The sequence below is a fragment of the Alosa sapidissima genome, chromosome 23 (assembly GCF_018492685.1).
Source record: "Alosa sapidissima isolate fAloSap1 chromosome 23, fAloSap1.pri, whole genome shotgun sequence".
Classification (NCBI taxonomy): domain Eukaryota; kingdom Metazoa; phylum Chordata; class Actinopteri; order Clupeiformes; family Clupeidae; genus Alosa; species Alosa sapidissima.
In genome coordinates this window covers 25,769,920-25,796,684 of record NC_055979.1, presented here as the reverse complement: position 1 = coordinate 25,796,684, position 26,765 = coordinate 25,769,920, and the positions used below count along the sequence as shown (strand labels likewise).

Sequence of the window (26,765 nt, the reverse complement as noted above, 5' to 3'; positions counted from 1 at the left end):
TTAACTGACCAAGATTCCGTTTGGTTGATGACCTTCACATTAGGACTCATATTTGAATGCCACACTCAAGTATGCGCAAGAGAGTCTGTTATTTTAATTCAGTCATTTAACCTCACTCACTTCATCACTTACACCAGCACACATAGTTCTGATTTAAGGTTTCAAAGGAACACTGATTTCGAAGCCCTTTAGCCAATTTAATAAAAAGCAGGAAATCTTCAGCAAGGACGCTTAAGTACCCACATTCACAACATCTTGGTGTTATAACACTTTTATTTTATAAACCTGCTGTGTACCGCAACACATACTTCACATTCCAGTCAGTTCAGGTAGCACATGGAATTAGGGCTGGGCGATAAAATGATAGCGATACGGTATGTAAGGAGACGAGCAACAAAAAACATAAAGTTTAGTTTCATGTGCTCACGTGAAACTTTCATGTGCTCACCTGAAACTAAACTTTCATTCAATCATTCATTTCAATCAATTTTTTTTTGCTCATGTCCCCTTAGGGGCTCCGTACAATAGACATGTAATCGATATCAATAAAAAAATAAGTTTGTTAGAACATTCGATAATTAAAAGCAACACACCTCCCGCTTTACGTTGTCCATAAATAAATAGGCTAAATATATCTTGCATTGTAGCTAGTATGTGAAACTCTACCAGAGTAGGCGATAGAAGTAGGCCTACCTCAACACAGACTCTCAATGAGTCCTTGCCCCGTGCTCTCTCTCTCTTGCAACAGTCGCATCATTCCTCAGCATGCACATGTAATCCAAACATTCACAATCGTGCAAGACAACTGTAAATTGCTATTAAATCCGGTTAGCATCATTAGCACGCTGCACAAATTTGTTCAAAACTGTTGCATTCAAATTGACTGCTAAGTTCTAATCATCTCAATCCTGATGCAAATGGAAAAGTATTTTCCAAGACTCAAACAGGCCTGTCCCAAGGAGAAAAAGTATTCATTTGAAACTTAAACACACATGGGGAAACTGAACAGTCTAACCAGACTATGATAAACTAGCGAATTAAGCTACTTTGTTTACAATATTTCCAGGCTTCAACCAGTGCTGCATTTCATTCAGACTTATGTGCACATTTATTTATTTGAGTGTTTTTCATGATTGTGTTACTATTTCTTTTCCCTGTTTGCTTTGATTGATAACTGAGGTGATTAAAATCAGAGGAAGGTTAAGTTTAAAATAAAACTGTTTAAATTAAACTTTTTTTTCTTCTGGTCCTTATCTGAAATAGATTTAAAAAAATAAAAAAAAATCAATAATTATCTATATCGACTGATATGAAATACTTATATAGTGATACAGTTTTCAGGCTTATCGCCCAGCCCTACATGGAACGCTGAGGCCAATGTATAGAAATGAAAGATAATAAAAGAGAATCCACAGATCATAATAAGACATGAATCACATGTCTCACAGGTTTATCACCAGATGCACTGTTCAGTAACTCAAGACTACAGTCTGTACTTACACTCAGGAGGTTGAGAGATTTGGTCTGAGACATGTTTGATGAAACATTGCGACTTCACTTTTCCACAAGGGGGTTAGGAACCTACAAGAAGCACACACACACAGACACACACACACACACACACATATTTGTACTCACACTCATATACACACATTCTCACCGTCATGCACAAACACATACATACACATACACACACCCAGCCAGTTGGGCGGCGGTTATGGGGAGGGGGGCTGGGTGGTTTCCTCAGCGGGGTTGGTCTTGTCCGACTCCGGGGAGCTGCACTCATGATGGTTGGCCGTGGACGGGGCACCTGTGGCGTTGGCGTTGACCAGAGTCTTGCTGTAGGCACGCCGGTTGAGCTGGATCACCGTGGTCTTAGAGGGCATGGAGGACTGGCCGTTCTCCAGGGCCTGGTGCTTACAGTGGAAGAGGATCAGGAAACACCTGTAGAACTGGAGGGAAGAAAGCACAGGGAGAGCTGGGAGTGACCTCTGAGTATCCACAGCTTGGTTGTTTGTTTGTTTTAATGTGCAATATAAAGAAACGTGCTAATGCTTTATGCTAATGCTAATGCGATTAGGTAAAAAAAGAATGTATAAACTAAACGCAATTTGCTTAATTCTGGTACATTTTAACAGGTTATTAGATACTTCTGTCTAACAAAGTAAAGCTTTTGATTCAGTGAAATTCAATCATTTCTTTAAAGTTTTGAATGCAGGCCCGGAGTGGCTAATCGGGAACTTTGGGAGGATTCCCGGGGGCAGTAAACGTTACCCTTAGCCTACTCGCAGTTTCCCAAATATTAACAAAGTAGCACTCACAAAAACTGTTCAATAATGTTTTTCAGCAGTGTTTTATTGACTTAAACACGGATTTGATGTGACCTAGCACCGCTGTAATCAAAACAAGAAGTCTTTTGCAAGTGTTATGAGCTGTGTGTAATCTTCCAGTGGCTACCTCAGTAGCTAGAATTTGACCACTCATTTGTGTATGTGTATGTGTATGTGTGTGTGTGTGTGTGTGTGTGCTGTGAGGAGCAGGTAGCAATGAAAACCTGGGAATAGGATGGAGTTTTATTGTAGCATTTGTAGAGATGCACCGATTGCAATTTTTTTGGGCCGATTTTGACCTGCCGATACCGATTTTAGCCGATTCCGATTTCATTTATTCTAACCATTTTACACCACACACACAAATAGTTATTTTCTTTAATAGTATAGTATTTTCTTTAATAGTATCTTTTATTTAATAAAACATGTTAATATAGAAATGTAATCAACTTAACAATAAAATGGCTGTTAAAAAATGGAACCGGTGAGCAGACAGATTCTTCTTCAAGTCTAAAGCGTCCCACATACTCGCCACTCCCGACCGGTAGCGCAACAATGTGACGTCACAGGAGCGCCGTTAACCATTTATACTCGTGCATGGTGGTCGCGACACTAGTTGCAATATTCTCCTGAATTGGCATTGGCCTCAATGGCAGTAAACACTACCCTCTGTGATGATACTTCGGTTGCTGCTATTCACAACTACCATCATTACCATCTACTGTAGTTTCCAAGGTGTGTGCAGCTAGATAGATAGATAGACAGGTAGATAGATAGACAGGTAGATACTTTATTCATCCCGAGGGAAATTTCAGCAAGTAAGCTAGCTGGCTGGTGCTGAGAAATTAGTTTGTGTATTTTCCTGAGGTGAAAAGAGATTTTTTTTCAGGTCTTCGATATCCTTTGGTTGAAAATAAATATCTGTTACCTTTTGCTGGATTATTGGCATGTCCCTGGGTCCTAGGTCTTTCATCTTAATTCCCTCTCTCTGGTAGCTTCATTAACTTATCCAGCAGACTATTTAAAAATCACGAACTCTCGCTGGTAACCTAGCCAGGTTACTTTCCCTCTCTCTTCAAACTGACTATTCAAACATGTTTATTTAGGTTTAGGTTATTACAATAAGTCTACGGACCAAAAACTGGGAAACAAACATTTCGGGCTTAGTCCATTATCAATGTCTCCATTATGGGCTAAGCCCGAAATGTTTGTTTCCCAGTTTTTGGTCCGTAGACTTATTGTAATAACCTCGGCTCTCAATACCTGTTTGTATGAGCATCAAGCCCTTGAGTGCGCCTGTTTTCTTTCTATTGTTATACTCAATTGTTGGAGTTCACGCACCAGGCAAAACATTACAAACTGAAGGCGCAGACGCAGATTTGCCATTGGCTAGGCTATATGAAATGCCTTAATGTGGTTGATGTCTCTATAGAGGCACGCATGCTCCCTGATCTTGGCTTCAAGCTCATCCTGCTTGTCGCACGCATCTGAAAAAAAATCTCCGGTGCACGACCTGCCTGCGCGAGGCTGAAATTTCTTGTGCGACAGAGGAAATGACGCAATTTTGACGTCACATTGTCGCGCTACCGGTCGGGTGCAGCGAATATGTAGAACGCTTAACTTCAGCTGCAGTATCAAACTATAATGCTTCCCAGTGTGGGACATTCATTTCACACACTACTAATATAAATACACTGTTATGGAACACCCATTTTTTGTCTTCTTTTTTTTTTTTTGTCTGTTGTCATTCCATGGAAAATGTATGCAACAAACATAGAAATATACACCATACAAATATTGTGAAGTAGGACAACGACTAAAACAGTAGAACAATACATGTCCAGTAAAAATTGTTTGGCTTTGTGGCTGCTTATAGATTAGGGTCAACATGCAGTATATTTTAACTGTTTAGCATGTTATCCATGAATATGTTACCTGATGTAACTGTGCAGTGTTGACTCCTTGCTTTGTCTATATTATCTTTCACAATCTGAGTGATGTGTGTCTGTGTCTGTGTCTGTGTGCATGTGTGTGTGTGTGTGCGTGCGTGTGTCTCTAGGCATCATGGTGATGATGGGCTTATGTGAGACAGTCAATGTGTACGAGTACATCCCGTCGCAGCGGCAGACAGATCAGTGCCACTACTATGAGGATTACCAGGACAACGCCTGTACCCTGGGCGCATACCACCCGCTGATCTACGAGAAGGTGCTCGTCCGACGTATGAGCCGCACCTCGGAGAGAATGATCAAGGTCAAAGGTCAGCTCACTCTCCAGGGGCTTAGGAAAATCCAGTGCAGACTGTAAGGCCCGTCTTTTGCCCAAACCTTATGCATTTCTAAAGAATGCCTTTTGCAGTCAATTTACATGTGTGGATGCCTGTGTTTGATCTGTATTGTCTTAGCTGGCCATGGCCAAAGATCCCCAACACCCGCTCATGCATAAAGTGACCATTTGCTCCTTGTTCTGGCCCCTCTACTGAGAGATAACTCAGTCCTGGGCCTACTTGATGTCTTGTGGTGAAATAGGCCAACCTCATTATCATACAGTATTGCTCTGTAAATATGTGTTGTGAATAATACATTCATGTTTGGTCTTGAATACTTATAATGTGGGCAACAGTCTGATTATGGTTTTGGTACAATTGAATGTATCTGTGCATAGTTGTACATTAAGAATTAAACTGTAGCATAAAGTTATGATATCCACCTGGGCCACACCCATCCACCTCAGACAACAAAGGCTCTGATGAGTCAGGGGTGGCCCAAGTGAATGATAAAAGTGGAGGCTCTGGTCCTCCGGGTCCCCCTCGGGTCCCCCTCTCTCTCTTCCTCTCTCTCTCTGTCTCCCTTTGTCTTTCTCTCTCTCTCTCTCTCTCTCTCTCTCTCTTTCTCTCCCCCTTTCTCTATCTCTGGGTTTGTATTGTTTTATCTGGTGTATCTGTTATCTTTAACTTGTCAAGTTTGCCTCTGTGAATTGGTTAAGTTTCCTTTGTTACCATTTGCTACTTTGTTACAGTAGACCCTGTGAGTTTACTTGTACATTCAACTGAAGTGATATTGGTTACATTTACCTTTAAGACTTTGAGTTGAGCTGCGGTTCTACAGAACCAGGATCTGAGGTTCTACAGATGTGCAAAGACGAGCCATATGTAAATGCTCTGCCTGCCCTTACAAGCCTGGGGCGCCTTGCAGAAACATCCTAGTTTAAGTCATTCAGTCATTAAGACATTCAGAAGACATTTATGAAGAGTAGGGCTGTAAGATATGATTTTCTTAGTTTTGTATTACAGAAGCAAATCCTAACTAATTTCAGGAATCCTGTCTTATCTTACTACTTCGTGTTTTATCACGGTTACCAAACAGTAAAGAGAGTAAGGCAGGATTTGCCAACAACATGCAGTATATTTTGACTGTTTAGCATATCATCCTTGAATATGTACCTGATGCAGTGTTGACTCCTTTGTCTATATTTATATTATCTTTTACAATCTGAGTGATTCTCTCTCTCTCTCTCTCTGCAAGTGATTGACAATTTAGGAGGTACAGTAATAGTAATAGAGCTCCAGATATTCAGTCTCCCACTGGGGTTATTACTAATATGACAATGTGTGCTGATACGTTAAAGATTAAGTTTGAAATGCACTTATTTTAACTTGTACTACTGACTGATTGCTGTTCTGAGAATCACTTTAAAGTAAGAGAGAGAGAGAATCACTCAGATTGTGAAAGATAATATACATATAGATCAATGAAATATGTATTTTAATGAAAAGAATAGCTTGGAGTGACACAAATTCTGTTGTTTTTTTTAAAATGATTTTTAAAAAAAATGATTTTAGTGTGGATTGGTGATTTAAAACACAGTACACTTGTATTAAAAAAAATCTAAAATGGCTTGTAATGGGCCAGAACTGCTTATTTAAGTAGCCTACAAGCAAATCTTAAAACATCTGGTTGCTGAAGTCCAGTTCAGCCTCTCTGCGTTATTTCACGTTGTTGTGTAAAGTCAGGCAACTTGATCAGTATATTCTGCCCGTTGTTAATCTAGTACATGTTCTGCATGCATTTCAGTGTTGTGATTCACATACAGTACCTTCTCAACTACTCTGAATGTTTAGCCTTGAGGACACAAGGCATTTTTGATGTGATGATAATTTATATATCATCATTGATTTATGATTATTGAGTATTTCTATGGAACATGAAATACGAGTTTGTGCACCAGGCAATTAGTTTAATATATATAGTCCCCAGACCCTACATCTTGATGTGGGTCTGGCTCGTCAGGCTATTAGAAGGTCACATAATATAAATACAATCAAGATTGCTATGTAATTATAAATGTTACATGTTTCCTCGAAATAATTAACCAGTTCCAGGAAGAAGAAGGCTGTGGATGGTACTGCGAGATTACCTGCTTATTCATGAGGATGTATATTAAGGGGTTGATGACCGTGCTGGTCTTCGCCAGGAGCGAGGGCACCACACTGGCAATGGGTGTGATGAGTCCCGGTGGGCCGAACGTGGCCATCATTGCCACAACGCCGTAGGGCATCCAGCAGACCAGGTAGCATACGACCGTGGTGATCACCATAAACAGGATATGATACTCTCTCCGTCGCGCAGCTGTCTTTCGGATCCGGCCCACCTGTGATGAGGCATGAAGAGGATGGATTACCATGGTTACGGTTAATAAGAGACTTATGCTGATGTTGCTGTGGGCTAACGTGTTTGCACCAGTGCTTAACTTAACATGTCACATTAGTGACAACGGATTATTCAGTTATTTTAGTAGACAGCAAGAGGGAGAAGAGAAATGGAGGGCTATACAGGACTTCAGGTGTTATGTGAGATGAGGGACTCGTTATGTGAGGGAGACGGCCTTTTTTAAGGAACTGGCAACTAAATGTTAATTTATGTATAGTGCCGCAAATATGTTCATAACCTGCGGGCTACATCAGTCATGCTGGGCCACTAGCAGAGCAGTCCAGTGCTGGACTTAAGATAACTCCGTCAGGAGTGGGGGAAGTGGAAGGCTGCATGGTAACACTGTGTAATTGACAGACAAAAGGCAGAGAGGGACTCAAGTATTCCCTCTCTGGGCTTCATTAGTTACTCATCCGGATTTGCCCTGAATGGAGTACACACACTGCATCACACCACACACGCACACACACACACACACACACTTTCACTGTTAATTATGCATACAAGTGTCATGCTGCAAGGTGCACAAGCTGCAATTAGCATTTTATCTTATAAAACCCTCAGCAATGCACATAGTGAAATAGTATGCCAGTACCACATAACCTCTCATTATCGTGAGGTTAGAACTTAGAGTGGACAAGAGAAGACAATTGTGTACAATGCTTCATGGGTCTTAATTATCAGTATGTAGAACGCTTAACTTCAGCTGCAGTATCAAACTATAATGCTTCCCAGTGTGGGACATTCATTAATTTTGTCTTCTTATCAAATCAGTCCATCTGGCCTTCAAAGTGATCAAGCATGCCAGGTTTGATGAAGATCGATCCTTCAACGTGCTCAGAAGATATTGCTTTTTTCCCTATTATGCAATAGAAAGAAACTTGCTTGTCCTAACTCCCTAATCATCAGCTATCTTGTTGACTTAATGAGTTCAGTTCTCAGAACATTTTGGAAATGGAGATTTGTCTGTTGTCATTCCATGGAAAATGTATGCAACAAACATAGAAATATACACCATACAAATATTATGAAGTAGGACAACGACTAAAACAGTAGAACAATACATGTCCAGTAAAAACTGTTTGGCTTTGTGGCTGCTTATAGATTAGGGTCAACATGCAGTATATTTTAACTGTTTAGCATGTTATCCATGAATATGTTACCTGATGTAACTGTGCAGTGTTGACTCCTTGCTTTGTCTATATTATCTTTCACAATCTGAGTGATGTGTGTGTGTGTCTGTGTCCGTGTGCATGTGTGTGTGCGTGCGTGTGTCTCTAGGCATTACATAGGAGCCTGGAGATGTGCCTGAATCTTTTCTCTCAGCTATACGCTATATGCTATATACAGTATAGCTATATGCTCAGCTAATTAAAAACATGTCGGTAACACTTAATGATCTAGCTACCTCAGGACTGCTCTCATAAAGCCTTGCAGTGTTAAAGCCCTTAGAGCTTGAAGTATCAGAATGCATAATAAACATTATGTTGCCTCTTGATAATTGCACTGAAATGTTCATAAAGCATTCATTAAAGCAAGAGTGAAACAAGTAAGTAACAACGTAATATCTTATAGTGTTTTATCTTATAATATATTATAAAGTCTATTATAAACTATTTGTGATGAATAGATATGATTACATGATTATTGTTGTATAAGCCATACAGAACTATTATTATAATTATCTTATCAAGCATCTCATATCCTAGATCAGTTTTAAAAGCAGCTATTAAGAAAATATTTTGTGTGATATTTGTGCGTTGTTTGACATACACTGTGATAAACTGTACGGTATGCCTGTGTCTCCCATCCTTGCTTTAACTACATAGATCTCTAAAGTTCGCCTGCAAAAAGGACCTAAAGCTGACATCTTTGCCCATAAAGGCCCTTATATGGGCAAAGATGGTACGCGGATCTCCTTATATGGGCAAAGATCGTATCCTTTTTATAGGCGACTTCAGAGGTCTATTATAGACAAAACAGGTTTCAGTTGGAAAACCACCCATTGGACAGGCAAACTGCTGACCGGGGAAACCCACCTGTTTAACAGCATAGACCAACCTCCCATAACAGTACACCATGACAAGCACAGGGACGCCCAGGCAGAAGATGAACAAGCAGATGATATAGGAGTGGGAGCCCACTGTGTTTGCCCTCCACGTCACAGAGCAGCTGGTCCCAGCACCTTCCAGGCCATAACTACTCCAGCCCAGCAGGGGGGGCACTGTCCAGAGCAGGGAGTAGAGCCAGGAGCCCCCCACTGCCAGAATAGGCTTGCGGTAGTCTGGGGCCCGCTTGTTATAGACGGTCAGTGTGCTGTAGCGGTCATAAGAGAGGATGGCCAGTGAGATGAGCGACACAATGCCTGTTGGGAAAAAGCAAAATTGATGTAAATAAACCACTTAATAAACGTAACGTAAATAAAATGAATTATATACTGATATTACTATTATAAGGACACCATAGAGGGTAATGAAAGATGAGAGACAAGCATAAATAATTTTTTTAAATTATGATTTTATTTTACAAATGCTGGACATGTCTGGACATCATACACAATTAAATATGGCCACATATAAGATTGATGGTATGATGGGGAGTGGGTTACCACAGTTATCCTGTAGCTCCCTTTCAGCTATAGGCTGGTGTAACCCACTTCAAGTGAATTATGCTAAACTAGGTTAATGGTGTTAGATAGAGCTATTGTATGCACAGACAAAAGAAGGATATCCTTGGGGTAGATGACAAATAAGATGGCATGGCATGTTCCTTTAAAGCCACATCCTGTGGGCATGGGGGACTTGGGGAGAGTGTGAGGGCCAACTCACCAAAGTGTCACTTTGTCTCTGGCATTCACATCAGAGATAGCCTACTGTTGCAGTACGTCAGACTTACACAATGGGTCCTGTCCAGTGGCGGTTCTACACGGGGGCCTAGGGAGGCCCGTGCCTCTGTAGACATTTCCCTGGCCACCCCTGTGCCCCCCCCATGCTGACCAAATAATTCTACGCAGATAAATTAGAGCGGCGCACTTGCAGTGCTGCTCGGTGAATGAGAGCTCAGAAACTACTCTTGGAGAGAGAAGCTACGATTTCTCCTGTTGCAAGAGTCGAAGGTAAGCAACACGAATTCAACTCGTAAGTAATTTGTTGTTTTTGCACATAACTGTGTTACTGTTGTTCCTCACACTCATAATGAAATCAAGTTTGTAAATGTCTGGTCTCGAAACATGTTTAGAAGCGTAATCATATAGCAAACTCATTGAAGCATATCCATGTCAGTATCCTTGCTCTACACAATGTTGTGACGTTAACCACGTAACTTCATCCGTCTTGGCAGTTGCATTGCGATAACATACATTTGAGTAAAGTAGTGATCAACCAACTCACAACAACAGGCTATCTGCATGAGGGATGGTAAAGGTGAGAGAAACAGCAGTGAGAAACAAATGAAGGAGCAGGAAGAGGGAGAGCCAGAGGAGTCGGTGGAGGTTGGAGAGAGGCCATGTGATGCAGGTCAGGGCTCTCACACAGACAGGGAAATTCCAGAGGGTGAGGAGCATGAAGAAGATGGAGAGGAAACATACAGGGCCAGAGAGAGGAACAGCCAGCAAATGGATCCATGTGGATCAAGTACTGCACTATCAGGTTTGTGAAGAAGGTTCCTATTTGCAAAGCAGTGCAATTACAATTTCTTTGTAGGCCTACTGTGTGTCCTTAAAATGGTGCTTTCTGCTGTAAATTAATTTTTGTGTTGATAGGGGTCTAACGTTTTTTCTTTAAGTAAATATTTGTCCTACATGTTGAAATACATGCAGATATACATATGCAACTAAATACATGTTGTAGTTGTGCCCTATGTTTAGCTTACTGTACATCTTTCTATAGATGTCAGCAACTCCAAGAGTACAGCCCAACTTGAATATATTCCCAACCACTTTGGGGGACAGAAGACGGAGCTTCAGGCCAAACTGGTATAATCTTCATCCATGGGTTGAGTATTCTGTCATGACAGACTACAGTACATATAGCTATGCATTTTAGCACACCAAATGCCCCAGTTGAACTGGTTTGTTTGGTTGAGCTCTTTAGACTGTGCAAGATTGCTGTAAGCCTCTGTTGCTGTAGTATAATGTATCTATATTTCATTAAAATTCAATTGATCCAGCATTGTGCCAATTCAAATACTTAATGTGTGGACTCAACTGTGGAATTGACCCTGTACTGTATTTTTAATTTTTTTTACCTCTCTTGCACCTGCACTCACTTTTGTACAAAATAAATATGATTTTAAAGTAAGCCAATATGACCAATGGTTCAGATGTTTCTGAGTACAGTTGTTATTAAATCTGACCACTCATCAACGTTTTGCAAATCACACTCCCACAGTCTATCACGACAACAGAATGAGAACACTCTCGAATAGACTTTGTCCAGATGTCAGCTGACTCCAAGCCAAGGTTAACAAGGTACAGACTTTGTCAGGAAATCAAAACTGTCGTGGTTGAACATTATCAATGATACAAAAAGTCATCAATGCCAGTGAAGTTACTAGTTCAATGAGGATATTCTGTTTAAATCCTGCCAGTGACTTTTATTACTTATTTAACTGACAAGTCTGCAAATGAGCATGGACCACAAAAAAATCAACAGCAGCTAAGCTTCAAAGTCTGAAAATGTAACTGTTTTAAGCAGTTTACTCTATGTCTCTTGTCTCCTAAACTACTTTGAATCACTAATGTTTATGAATTGTACATTATAAAATTCATCTTGCTTTGAAAAAAGGCTAATTCATTCACAGTAAACAAATCATGTGATGGACAAGTTAACACAATGGGTTACACTTTACTTGACTGGTCTTTCATGTGAAAGGATAAGGTTCCCATCTCATCTGGGTCAGTCTTTTCAATGGAATCACTCCAACTCAATAGTTTAGTGGCTTTCAGCAATGCCAAAACTTTATAGAACCCACAAGGGAGTGACACTTTGAGAATTTGAATCTAAAAAGTAGACAAAAGATAAGCCTCTTCACAACAAAAGAGTGTCCCATCATCTCTTAGCATCTGAGAGCCTAAAGGAAGCACTCAAGATCAAAAAGCGTGGAATTGTCTAAGGGTCTTTTTAAGAAACAGTTTTAACATATTTTTTTACTCAGCACACACAGCTTTATGCTGAGAGTGAAACATAAAAAGCCAGAAACACTGATCCGAACTTGATGAAGGGATACTGAGGGTGTGGTGTGTGTGTGTTTGAGTCTCTCTGAAGATAAGACATCACATCAGAACACATCCTTTAAACACCGGGATGCAGGAATATCAGACTAAACAAATAAAGATCATCACTGCACACTGGTGTAATTATGGATAGTTTATTTTGAGCAAACGACACGTTCCGCTGTCAGCTCCTTCAGGTTTGTTCTGATCATTTTGATGCCTCAGTGCTCTGTCAGGCTCCGTGCCAAGTGTGTGTGGTCTCTGCGTCAGTGCCCTGTCAGGAACCGTGCCATGTGTGTGTGGTCTCTGCGTCAGTGCTCTGTCAGGCGCCGTGCGATGTGTGTGTGGTTGCAGATGATACTGCGCTGCCACAAATCGATGGGAAGAGGAAGCAGAAGTGAAACTCGACTCGCTGATGCCGCGGATGCTATTTGAGTTAGCGTAGCAGTTACTGTGACGGTCTGGAGATGTAAGCAGAGCCCCCCCATTGATCAGCCTGTGATATCAGCCCTGGCAGAAATGAACCCCACAATAAGCCTGCTTGCCCCCCCCAACAGTGGTGGGGTGGACATCATTCACTTCAGCTAACCGCGTTCTGGTGCCAACACGAGCACAGTGCACTCCTCTACTGACTGTACTTTACACACACACACACACACACACACACACACACACACACACTCATGTTCTCCCCTGGGCGGCCATGCACTCCATCTCCTTGGCATATTTTCCTTGCCAGTCTTTTTTCCAGTCACCCTGCTTCCACAATCACAAGGTTAGAGTTACACCTACATTCAGGTATACCTACCTGTATATATACCTGTATACATTCAGAGTTATGCCTACACACTCAAGGAAGATTCCGCTTTCACTGTCTACCAATCATCAACTTCAGGGATATCCTTACAGAATATATCAACATGAAAGTGAAAAGAATAATTACAGCAGTGGGTTTATACAATTTTATTTGTAAGGGACCATGTAGGCCTACAATGTTAAAGGAAAATTCCGGTATTTAGCACTTTGAGTCCCTTTTCTGGTTTGTTTTGGATGAACTAGAGTGGTGGACACCGAAATTTTGACGATTGGTCCTGTCTCAACTTTTCTGACTCGTTTTGAATTGCCTTTGACTACTCAGAGTGGCTGCCAACAGGCATACTCAAACATGTCCTAAAACAACCCTTAATGTTCGTTTTCAAAACTGCAACTCACCGAGTGGTTAGTGGTGTTCGTTGATTATTAAAATAAAATATATCGGCGCAATGTATGATTTCCAGCCGTCTTATTTGCTATTGTGGAACCATTTTTTCAAACACCTCACAACCGTGTATAAACTTTCGCTCAATATTTGAACCTGAAGCATAGACAGTGGCGCAGTAATCAGTGTTTCCTCTACGTTTATTTCAGCATGGCGGCCCCCCACGATTTGAATACCGCCACGGTATCAGAATCAGGGCAGACGAACATTTGCTTTTTAAATAAACCTGCGAAGTATGCTCCCCTGCTGGCTGCTGCTCACATTGCAATTTAACAATAAGTAGCCTAAACTAGTCAGTGGTTATTATGGCCTGTCTAGTTTCAGTTCACATATTATATACTGTGTATTGACGTAGCCTATTTAAAGCATTAACTTTCTTCTCAGTGTTTCCTCTTCATTTAGCGGTGCCACTGCTACAGAATTAGGGGAGATGCAAAATATTGTCTGGAAGCATAGTAGCCTACATGTAGGCTAAATGCCCTCCACTGGCTGCTGTAAATTGCAGTTTAAGAATAAACAGCAATGCTAATCCGGGGTACCTGTCTTGTTTTTATTCCATAAATATATTGTTTTTATAGACGTTAGTGGAATGCGCTATCAAGAGCTTCCATGTGCTACGCATGTTTGTCAACATCGCAAAAACTACAATTTTTGCACAACTTGGTAGAAAGGTGTAGCACAGGCCAAGGAAAACCCATTCATTTCTGAAGCTGATCGTATAAAGTATTTCCCATATCGTAGTCTATAGGCCTAAGCTCGCTCGCAACAACAGCAAAAATGCCGCCACTGTTAAAAAAAATCCAGCGGAAACACTGGTAATATCAACGTGCAATGAGTCTTCCAACAGAAATCAATTGGATTTTACAAAATGCCAAATAAAACACGACAGAAACTGTATTTCGCTACGCTACTTGTTTTGGAACATCAACGAACACCACTAACCACTCGATGAGTTGCGCAGTTTTGAAAACGAACGTTAAGGGTTGTTTTAGGACAGGTTTGAGTATGCCTGTTGGCAGCCACTCTGAGTAGTCAAAGGCGATTCAAAACGAGTCAGAAAAGTCGAGACAGGACCAATCGTCAACATTTCGGTGTCCACCACTCTAGTTCATCCAAAACAAACCAGAAAAGGGACACAAAGTGCTAAATACCAGAATTTTCCTTTAAACATGAATGTTGCCATTTGATACATTGTACCTGAATTCACCTCAGGCAAATTAGCATCTATTGGATTATGGCACCCATGCCAGTGTTTGGAAGTAATGAAATGCAATTTGCAAATGTAGAAATAAGAACATCAGGATTAACCATGTCAAAGGCTTAACACAAATCTAAGAGTATAGAGCCTCAAGTTCATCAAGTCATGATTTGTTCTGTTACTTGGTGCCTGTGTCAGTGGAGTATTTGTTTCTAAAGCCAAACTGCATGCGAGGCAAACCAGGGTTGCTGCTGTTAAGATAGGTTATCAGTTGTTCAGTGACAACTTTCTCAGCAACCTTTCAAAGTACTGGTAATATGCTTACTGGCGTTGACCATGGTGGTCTCCAGATTTAAAGATAGGAGTGAAAATGGCAAGTTTCCAGTCAGTAGAAAGAAAACTGTGTAATTGAAAGGTTGTTTAAAGGAGCATTAGCATTCTTAACAGCTAGTCAGACATAAACCATGAAGCTATGACTGTCTATCTTGATAAAAACTGTCAGGACCTCACTGCTCTTCTCTCAAAGCACATCCCAACACTCCCCTACGTCTCTAATAACTACATTACAACTAAGCTGGGATCCTTTCTCAGTTTTCCTTTAAATATTCTAGATTGTCACATAGGGCAGCGGTCCCCAACCACCGGGCCGCGGCCCGGACATTCCTGACCGGGCCGTAGCCTACGACAAGAGTTTAAAAAAAATGCATGCAAACTAAATAAACTCAATTTAATTCGCAATAATGTCACATTCGCAATAATACCCACTGACGATGGTGAGCCAGATACCTCAAAGAAAAAGAAGGGGTCATTCAATAAGAAATATGACGAGTCATATTTAAAATATGGTTTCGCAGAGACCGGTGACTCGCATGCACTCGCAGTCCTTTATGTGTGGTATTTGGCGATAAGTTGTCAAACGAAGCAATGAAACCATCAAAGCTAATTCGACATCTAGAGTCCAAGCATCCTACACTTAAAGACAAACCCCTTGAGTTCTTTGAGCGTAAGAAACGCGAGCAAGAAGGACAAAAAACTAGTGCGTAAAGCAACCACATCGGTGAACGTGGCTGCGCTAAAAGCCTCATAGTGGCTAGTCGGATTGCTAAATCTAAGAAGCCCTTTACTATTGGGGAAGAGTTAATTCTGCCTGCTGGTAAAGGCATGTGCAATGAACTCCTTGGGGAGGCTGCAGCTAAAAAAATAGCTCAGGTACCGCTTTCTGCAAGCACTGTCCATAGGCGAATTGATGATATGTCAGAGGATATTGAGGCACAGTTGTTAGAGAGGGTGAATGGGTCACCGTGGTACGCTATCCAAGTTGGTTGGTTGCAGGTCACTGGCCAGAGTGTTTGAGTTGCGAGAGCCGCTGCAGAGATTTCTTACAGAAAAAAAGTCACCGTAGCTGCATATTTTAGTGATGAGGGCTGGGTGTCAAAACTCGCTTACCTATGTGACATATTCGGGCTGCTTAATGACCTCAACCTGTCACTGCAGGGGAGAATGACGACTGTCTTTAAACTGGCAGATAAAGTCGCTGCATTTAAAGCCAAGCTTGATTTGTGGGTACGACGAGTGGATCGGGGTGTATTTGATATGTTCCAAACAGTAGTGAGGGTTTTGGGAGAGACTGAGGCAGGGCCCTTTGTCTCGCAGCTGGTGCGCAATCACCTTGTTGCGCTTTCAAATGAGTTTGAGCGTTACTTCCCATCCTCCAAAGATCCACGGCAAACCAATGAGTGGGTCCGCAACCCATTTGTCAATATCTCGAATAGTCCTAACTTGTCAACGCAGGAGGAAGAGCAGTTGATCGAAATTGCAAATGAGGGTGGTCTTAAGAGTGTGTAGGCTATGAGGAAACCTCTCTGGTGGGTTTTTGGATGAAAACCAAAGCAGAATATCCCGAGATACCCATAAAAGCGCTGAAAACGTTGCTACCATTTCCCACTGCGTATCTATGCGAGGCCAGGTTTTCGGCAATGACTGCAACTAAGACCAAATTGCGCAATCGACTGGACATTTCAAACACACTGAGGGTGTCACTGTCTTCCATCACCCCCAGATGGAACTTTCTTGTTGCAGGGAAACAAGCACAGGGCTCCCACTGATTATTCGCAATGCACGTTTAGTTCCCATGTTTTGTTACCATATTGTGTTAAGCATGTTCACACATGATAGATGTAGCTTCAAGTTGTTCAATTTTCATAGTTCATGTTGTTCAATTTTCACTTCTTCAAGTTCACGTTTTTCACATTTTTAAGAGTTCGTTTCCTTCACTGTTCATACATAACTGGAGCTAGTTCTTTTCAAGTAATGCATGCACAACACGAAACATGGAACCCCCGAACCCAACCCCCCCCCCCACCGGTCCGTGAAAAAAAAATGGGAATCAAACCGGTCCATGGTACATAAAAGGTTGGGGACCCCTGACATAGGGAATCTACATTATTCCGTTTTGTTACAACTTTTGTTACAACTACTCCAGCATTTTAAAACTCCTGCAATGGAGCAGTTTGAAAACAATGTTGGTCCATTTTTACTTAGACAACTTGGTTTTGCATTTTAGTGTGGAAAGGCGAATCCACAAACATCTGAATACGATAAAGCAGAAAATAATGCATTGACATTTTAATGATTTTGTCTATGTATAGTCCTATGTCTCTGTCTAGGTTACAGAACTGTATTCATATAATCCGTTTTCTCTTGAAGAATGAAGTTAAAAACCAAGCCATGTGCATATCATCTTTAGTCCACTGACATCAACTGTTAAAACCAAGCCATGTGCCCATCATCTTTAGTCCACTGACATCAACTGACTAATTGCCATCGCATGGATCAAGTGTACTCTTGATCTTTGGTACTTGATCTGTGTCAAAACACATTCATGTATGTCTTTCCATACAATCCCATCATTTCCCACCTTAAGAGAAGACCTGGACTTCATGATGACTAATGACCCAGAATTCCTTTCCTTCAGACGGAGCAGGAAAGGAAACTAATTACAGTATGTGGAAGTCAAGTGATAGGCTTACACACAGACACAGAGAGAGAGAGAGAGAGAGAGAGAGAGATACACACACACAAAGATACACACACTTACACATAAAGCTCTTCCCCTAATGAGAAATGGATCTGCATGAAAACAGAGTCACTGGAATACTGCACGTAGTCCAGATCATGTGAGAGTTTTGCGTCTTTAATCCTTGTGGGAATGGGGGGGTCAGGAAGCAGGTTTCCTCCTGTTCCAGGGGACGTTTTCTGTGTCGCCATCATCTTGTGGTGCTCACTGGAGGCGACCACTCTGGAGGCTTTAAATTGGCCCTTCTTACCAGTATTGGGTTTGCTTGGCAATAAATTAATAAATAAACATTTGACCTGCCCAGACAATTGCACTACCCTATCCCACCCATAGTGTTCTATTTATTGCAAATGTACATACTGTAATTATATTTATGCATAGCCATATTAGACTGTTCTTCATTCCAGTCTTACTGTTCTGCTTTGTATTCTTTTATGTTTTTCTATTCTTTATTCTTATATGACAAGTCAGTGTTGTACTTTGAGAGCAAAGCCGGAGTCAAATTCCTTGTTTGTTTCATTTTACATTTTATTTGTATACTATTCATTTTCACACATAGCATGTTTATGTAATTACTTGTGTGGGCTAGTATAACTTATTAGTATTAGCACTGTAGTACTTTAGTAGTAGTTTATACTGCATGTTATATGTTTATATATTTATTTGTGCAGTGGTTCTTAGGGAATGAAAGAGGAAGTGTATATATGTGTGAAAAAGAGAGAGTGTGTGCTGGTATGACACTAAAACATGTAGGTAAAGGTATCAAAGTTCTTTATTTTGAAAACAGTTGTGTCACTGGTGGATGGGGGTAGGCAGCAGGACTTCTGGCAGTCCATTTAAGGTAGTCTGTTGAGTCCCTTTGATCCATCATTTCCCCAAGGCAAGCGAGAGAGAAGCATGCTACCAAAGCTGCCAAACGTGCTGGACAACACATCACATTCCCTGAACAACCTACTGATGAGACAGCAGTGTTTTCAGGCGGAGGCTGTTTAAAAATTATTTCGAAGGACCAGCAATGCTACCATACTGCACATGATAGCTTCAGTACATATAGCGTTGGTTTGTTGGACTTGGTAATTCAGAGGGATGTTGCAGAAGCTGCTAAACATATTGGAAAATACATCATATTCCCTACACATCGCATCCCCTACACATCACATTCCCTACACACCACGTCTCCTACACATCACATCTCTTACATCACATCCCCTACACATCACATCTCCCCTACACATTACATCCCTTACACATCCCCCACACATCACATCTCCTACATCACATCCCTCACACATCACATCTCCTACATCACATCCCCTACACATCACATCTCTCCTACACATCACATCCCTTACACATCACAGCTCTTACACATCACATCTCCTACATCACATCCCTCACACATATCTCCTACATCACATCCCCTACACACCACGTCTCCTACACATCACATCTTTCCTACAAATCACATCTCTCCTACATATCACATCCCCTACACATCATGTCTCCTACATCACATCCCCCACACATCACATCCCCTACACATCACATCACCTACATATCACATTCCACAACCCCTACACATCACATCCCCCCACATCACATCCCCCCACATCACATCTCTCATACACATCACATCCCCTACACATCACATCTCTCCTACACATCACATCCCTTACTCATCACATCCCCCACACATCCCATCACCTACACATCACATCTCTCCTACACATCACATCCCTTACACGTCTCCTACACATCACATCCCCTACACTTTACATCCCCGACACATCAAATCCCTTACACATCACATCGCCTACACGTCTCCTACACATCACATCTCCCACACATTACATCCCCTACACATCACATCTCCCCTACACATCACATCCCCTACACATCACATTCCCTACACACCACGTCTCCTACACATCACATCTCCTACATCACATCCCCTACACATCACATCACCTACACATCACATCTCTCCTACACATCGCATCCCTTACACGTCTCCTACACATCACATCCTCTACACTTTACATCCCCGACACATCACATCCCTTACACATCACATCCCCTACACTTTACATCCCCTACACATCACATCCCTTACACATCACATCGCCTCAAGGGCACGGGAAGGGGGGTGCTGAGGGTGCTGCAGCACCCCCTGTTGGCAGGAGATAGATTTTTAAAAAATATTATATTTTAAATAATTACTAATTCGCTGTCTGACATTATTTATATTTTTGTATGTGAAATGATGAGTCAAATAGCAAAAAAGGGTTATGGATAGGTTCGAATATAGGTTACTAAAAATTAACAGTTATAGAGATCAACGTGAACGTGAGTCAGTTACTGTAAGAACCGTAGCATGGTTTCATCTATGTGATAGCGATCAAGTGTGTAGGCCTACGGTTGATATAGGCCTACATATTCTATGCGATTTACACGTTAAAAAAAACATGGATAAGCTGAAAGAAACTTTAATTGTGTTTTACAGTTTTGCAAAAATAATAAATGCATAGCTAGTGAAATCATTTCACTATCCTAGTCGCTAAGATACTAGGACTTGCTGTGGAGACGACACACTTTAGGCTATTCAGAAATTATTTGCGAGATCATTGCAGCCTGATTATTAGCCTATATTTAAAGCCTAACATCTCTGGTGTGGTTTTGACGATCAGAAAAGTAATTTTCCTTAGCTATACTGAAATAGGCTAACGATGTCAAGTGCACTTCTGTGGGGTTAGGGTGGGCGCAGTGGACTCGGAGTGCTGTCGCGGAACATTGGAATTTGTGGCTGGCCAGGACTTTTCTAAAACGTTTCGCCATCACCCGCACACCGCACTAAAATGACGTATTTAGCAGTCAAAATCCTAAACATGTCCAGGAGAGGGGGGGAATCGTCGGACATCCATTATTTTTGTTATTCAGCACCCCTGGTCAAAAATAGGTTCCCGCGCGCCTGCATCGCCTACACGTCTCCTACACATCACATAGCCTACATCATATCCCCTACACATCACAGCTCCTACATGTCACGTCCCCACATGTCTCACATGTTTTCGCTATTCCTAAAAATACAAGTAGAAATGCAAGTTCCTGATTACATGGTCAAAAAACTTTATGGGTGACAGGCTCAAATATCAAGTGATAAAAAAACAGATTTTCCTACATGGTCTTGGGAAGATTTGATGAGAAATTATTAAGTTTCAACACATGTGTATTTTATATTTGGGGGGGGGGGGGTATGGGGTTCAACATCTTTAAAACTTTGTATCATCTCATCTCATGAAATTGAGTCACATGTAAGCTACCTTTTGTACAGGACCATCTCTTCATCCTTCCACCATCCTTACAGTGGGGAGGGAAGTGGACACACCATCCTTACAGTGGGGAGAGAAGTGGTGGAAGAGAAGTGGACCCACCATCCTTACAGTGGGGAGGGAAGTGGACCCACCATCCTTACAGTGGGGAGAGAAGTGGACAGTCTCTTCATACCCCAGTATCACACCTTCACTCACTGAGTTCTGTGTTCTGTGCTTATGCCATGCGCTCAACTACAGCCTGAAGCACAGAAACCCTCAGAGGTGAGTAATAAGCCAACATGAAACATACTCACTCCTTGTTTTGATTATGTGAGGGAGTGAGACCCTACGGGGTAATCATCCTCTCTCTCCACAAAGCTGGCCAACTGCACACATGGAGCTCCACATGGAGCCCTTTCCCCTGCTTCCCTGGCGCTCATCGTCTGCCTGCCGCATACCAAACGCATCCTGGAAATATACTGTCTGATACGGACTAGTAAAAAGCACATTCAATATAGCTTAGCTTTTGTTTTTTTTATAATATAGCTTTTCTGTCTGATACGGACTGGTAAAAAGCACATTCAATATAGCTTAGCGTTTGGGTCTTTATAGCTTTTCTGTTTGATACAGACTGGTAAAAAGTACATTCAGTATAGCTTAGCGTTTGGGTCTTTTATAGTAGGCTATAGCTTTTCTGTCTGATACGGACTGGTAAAAAGTACATTCAGTACAGCTTAGATTTGAGCTTTTTTATAGTATAGTTTTTCTGTCAGATTTATATCAGCACACCCAATACAATATAAATGCAGCCAGAAGGCCAGATACAGTATATGTGCCTGTACATGACCACACTGTCAATATTACTTAGCCTACTACATACTTAGCCTACTACATACCAGCTTAGAGTTAAAGTATCAAGTCATTATACTTACTGTATTTGAAATTAAAAAATGGGGTATTCTGTTAAATACATTGTCATAATTGCCACTTATTCAGGAACCCACTTCTCACACAGATGTGACCAAACCACAACAAGATTCAAAACAAAAAAATGATCAGGTCAGTGATTCACTATTTAGTCCCACATAGCTAGAAAATGTTCATTACAGGACTGCATAATATCCCAAATGGGCAGATCACAAAACACAGATGATGTTACAGAAGTAACAATGAAAACAATAAAAAATACAACCAGAAACTGATCATGAAAGAAATTGTCAACACAACAGATCTGTCTGTTCAACTGAGAGGACAGTGAATTAGGATTTGAAATCTCTTTGCTGCCGTGAGAGGCAGGACTTGTGGTTGGAGGTGCTTTTCCACAGCATCATATCCAAACTGACAAACATTTCACCCCACTGGATTCTGCTTCAGGAGTGTGAAAGACTGGTGGCAGCAGGAGAGGATAAAGATAACTCATAAGGAAGGGCTTAGGATCGACAGAGCTTTAAAATGAGTCTGCACTCAATTTAACAGTCCTACTCTCAACTGTGTTTGGCTATGAGTCAGTGGAAGGAAAACGTCCCGCAAGGCCATTGACGCATGATCTAGTTGATAATGTAGACACCAGGCCATCAACACATGTTCATAATGAAGACTTCATATGAGGTGTGACAAGACCCAACAACAAACAGTTTGAGGAAAAGTTGCCGTAACTGCTGGGGGACTGCCAATGTTTGTGACAGTTTTCAGGTCGACCAAAGATGGACGTCCCATCAGAATCAAGTTCAAAATCTTATTATTGGGAGGAATTATGATGATAAACTCATATTCTCATTTGCATCATATTACTCATTGATTATGCAGAGGAATTATAAACTAATAGGATGATAAACTAATATTCTTATATATGCATCATATACTCATATTCTTATTACTCATATACATTATATAACTCATATTCTCATATAGTGATGTAGTACTCGAGTCCGGTCTCGAGACCAATTTCTGCTTTCTCGGTCTCGTCTCGGACTCGTTCCTTCAAAGACTCGGTCTTGACTCGGTCTCGGACCACAGTGGGAGGAGAAGGACTCGTAATTTCAGACCGAGTCCTCGAGACCAACGCATTTTTTATGTTCATATAAAAAAACAGACAACACATAACAACAATAATAATAAAATGCAATGTTGACCGGCATTATTTAAAAATGACATCCCATGGTGCAATGCAAAGATACTGCCGTCAAAGCCGTTTATTTATTTCTATGGCTCTGCTGCCGGTGAGTGTCTGTAGGTCAGCATAGTCCATATTAAGACGTTAAGACTGCTCCTCTAAACAATTCCCAATCTAGCTTAGTCTGTAGGCCTAACTGTTGATTATTAACTGGGGTGATATTAAATTATGAATATTAAAACTGAATTTTTTTTATGGTCTTGGTCTCGACTCGGTCTCGACTCCTAAAGGACTCGGTCTCGACTCGGACTTGCTTCCTCAAAGACTCGGTCTTGACTCGGACTCGACTGTATTTGAAAACCAACAGACTCGGTCTCGACTCTTCAAAGACTCGGTCTTGACTCGGACTCGGCATAGGCGGTCTCGTCCCCATCACTATTCTCATATATACTGTATGAGCATGTCAGAACAGATCACAGACGTCACTCTTGACATCCCCACCCACTGCACTGCAGCAGCCCTGTGCTGTTCATAACATGCTCTGCTATATGGTCAGAGGGTAAAATTATCAATAATTCAAATCAATGATGATAAATAATCAGAATATTAATAATTTACACAAGGTGTCCACATAGTGTTTGCTCAGTGTTATAATTAATATATTTAGTAGTCAGAATATATGCATGTGTGTGTGTGTGTGCATGTGTGCGTGTGTCAGTGATCTTACCCACACTGACATGCACTCAAAATGGTATGTGTGTGTGTGTGTCAGGGATCTTGTCAACACAGACATATTTGAGGCTCAAAGCATTTCTAGTTACCAGCACAACACACATCACTGTTCCATATGGATTAATTGGCAAAGACAAACCAACTTCCATTACGAACCAACTCATCTGTGACATGATAACACACTGCACACTTGGTAACATTACTGAAGAAGATTTGAGTAAAATCAGGGGAACAATATGTCTGTGTTTCCTATCTCCATTCATTTGTTAACACTCAGAATAAAGCAGATGTGTGTATGTGGGAGTATGGTGGATCGATTCACTGGATCGTGTGACTGTTCGGACTGAAAGTAATTCTATCCTCTTGCAGAGGGGTGAATGTAGCAAAAGGAAGGGTAGCATTTTTTATTACTTCTGTACAAATGACATTCTATTTTTAAGAAAGTGAAATTCAAGTAGCAAAACAGCCTAACGCAATGAGACCTAAGACAATTTCAGTTGCCCTGTCATAACACAGATAAACCTAAAGCTACACCAAGATAGCACTTATCATCAACAAACAGCAACGTGTCTTCAAGCCTATTTCAGCTGTGCATTTCTAAGACCCTCGTCAAAATATGTGCAGGCTACACACACTACTACAACAAGGTACACTGCATACCATAAGCAGTATGCATCCGTGTAAACTATCTCCCCAAAAGACTGCAAGACAGGGGAAATAGTGCAAATGTGAAAAACAATCTAATCGGAAGACCTTGTGTTTCACACACCTGCATTTAACATTTCTAATGAATATTTAGTGTTTATAGTCTGATATGTGTGTTACCTAATTTGAAAAAGCATCGGTACACACTAACAGTGCTGTTCAGCTCATTTTTATCCTCACATTCAGAGTTATGGAATATATAGAGTAGATTTAAAGACATTCACTGCATCCAAGTGATAAAAATTCCACAGTGCAAATTATTATTTTTTTTCTGATACTTCTCCACATGCTCCATGTGTGTGGGCAAATTAAATTCTAATGGTAGCACTGGCAGTAGAGAGCGTGGTCATGCAATTGCACATGTTCATATGCAAAGATATATATCAGGCTAACACCACCCCATCATCTGGGGCTGACATTACTGTACATCCAACTCCAATCTGAGATTCAGAATTGCCTCGTGATTGCAAGTGGAGTAAGGGGCTCATTGAAATGTAAAAAGGTTCATTAGAGATACATCCAAATACTCCACTTATACATCTCTGCCGTCAAGACCCTTTTATGGAACCCTTTCTGACAGACCAAATATTACATTACATTACATTTGGCTGACGCATTTACATGGGAACAGTGACCCAGAAGTATGAATTAAGAATACCGCAGCATAGTCCAACTCCAAATCAGTTGAGAGACATAGAAAAAGAGAGTTTTCAATTAGGAGCTCTTTTAAATCCTAACCTCCTACCACACTAGACATAAATCTCAGATGCCCAGCCTAAATAAAAAAGTCTGTCTGTCATAGATGGATCATTGACTGCACTTTTTCCACTCCTTCGGTCAGCTAAATTAACTGCTGGACCAAATTAACTGGCTTTCCAAAGACCTCCACATCAATACTGACTAGTGGATGTATTATGAAACACATAGGCTATAAGTTTGAGTATTCAACAGTATTTTAATATTTATAGGCAGTGGAGTCCACAGGCCTGCTGGCTGATGCCTGATGCATCCCTAATGCACTGGTCCACAGTGTGACCTGTGGTAAATTGGACCACATTTACTTAGCCTACTCCTGTACTGCACATTGTTGCCAGCTAATAAGAGTCCACCTGAAAACACCTGTCCACCTGAAAACATGTACTACGTCAGCACTCGTCCTCTCACGTTCTTTATCATGAGTCACTAATTCTTCTTCACAGATCTGCCAGAGATTTCAACACCACTAAAGAAAAATGTGTTTGTTGCCTTTATCAATGCATTTTTTATTATTTCTCTTGCGTCGGCCTGTACATTTACGAAGATCAGTAACGAAGCTATAAAACATTTATAAAATGGGATACGATCGAATAAACTCTTTAACGCATGCTTTCACTTTCTATCATTATCGATCGACTCACCGAAACAGGAGTTAATGAAGCCGTACCACATGCATCCATGTCTGCCTGCCAGCCACCGTCCTTTGATGCTAGACGCGAAGCTGAGTGTCGTCCCAAACATGCACACAAGCATGTCACTCACGCTGATGTTCAGGAGTAGCATATTCACTGGTGTACGAAGCGTCTTGAACTTGCAGAAGAGGACTAGTACCACTAGGTTGTTGAGGCAGCCAAACACCATAATAGATCCCAAACACACAGCGACAACATTTAGTCCAGTTCGTGACAGTGTGCCCGGAGTGTCATTCCAGTCCTGATCCAAATAATTAAGAGAGTCTTCACCGGTTCCGTTAGAGCTGTAATTTAAGTTGGCCACTTCGGAAAACATAGTTGCCTATTGTTTCATGTTGCATTATAGTTTATTTGTTTTGAAGATGATGAGTGTATTCCATTCATAGCGGCAAGAGCGGTGGCATTTATACAGTCTTGTTTACCAACAATATTATTGAACTCAGAAAAAGAAACATTTAATCTCCCACTGTGATTGCTGAAGACATAACTTTATCTGGACACATTAAGTTATTTAACACCAGTCCGTCGTTCTACAAAAAGGCGATGATACTGATAGAACGCGAGTGCCAGTAGTCTTTACGCGAAAGCCGTCGAGCTACAAAAAACGCACGCGTATGGATCCATAGGTCGTTTTCTCTCATCCCATTTAATAATTAAATATTTCTATTCTCAA

The 26,765-nt window shown here is 41.1% G+C and overlaps 2 protein-coding genes across 2 annotated transcripts in view; one reads left to right on the top strand and one right to left on the bottom strand.

The window, feature by feature from the left end:
- Nucleotides 1-5,132, top strand: part of st6gal2b (ST6 beta-galactosamide alpha-2,6-sialyltranferase 2b) — a 25,531-nt gene extending 20,399 nt beyond the window's left edge. The window contains exon 6 of the mRNA XM_042079960.1: nucleotides 4,390-5,132. Within this exon, the coding sequence (XP_041935894.1) occupies nucleotides 4,390-4,637 (248 nt within the window). The 3' untranslated portion in view covers nucleotides 4,638-5,132. The remainder of the gene's footprint in view (nucleotides 1-4,389) is intronic.
- Nucleotides 1,307-26,765, bottom strand: part of tmtops2a (teleost multiple tissue opsin 2a) — a 25,860-nt gene continuing 401 nt past the window's right edge. Inside the window, exons 1-4 of the mRNA XM_042079961.1 lie at nucleotides 26,042-26,765; nucleotides 9,079-9,404; nucleotides 6,747-6,980; nucleotides 1,307-1,952 (exon numbers count right to left, since the gene is read on the bottom strand). The exon at nucleotides 26,042-26,765 is cut by the window's right edge and continues 401 nt beyond it. Of these exons, the coding sequence (XP_041935895.1) occupies nucleotides 1,716-1,952; nucleotides 6,747-6,980; nucleotides 9,079-9,404; nucleotides 26,042-26,408 (1,164 nt within the window). The 5' untranslated portion in view covers nucleotides 26,409-26,765 and the 3' untranslated portion in view covers nucleotides 1,307-1,715. The remainder of the gene's footprint in view (nucleotides 1,953-6,746; nucleotides 6,981-9,078; nucleotides 9,405-26,041) is intronic.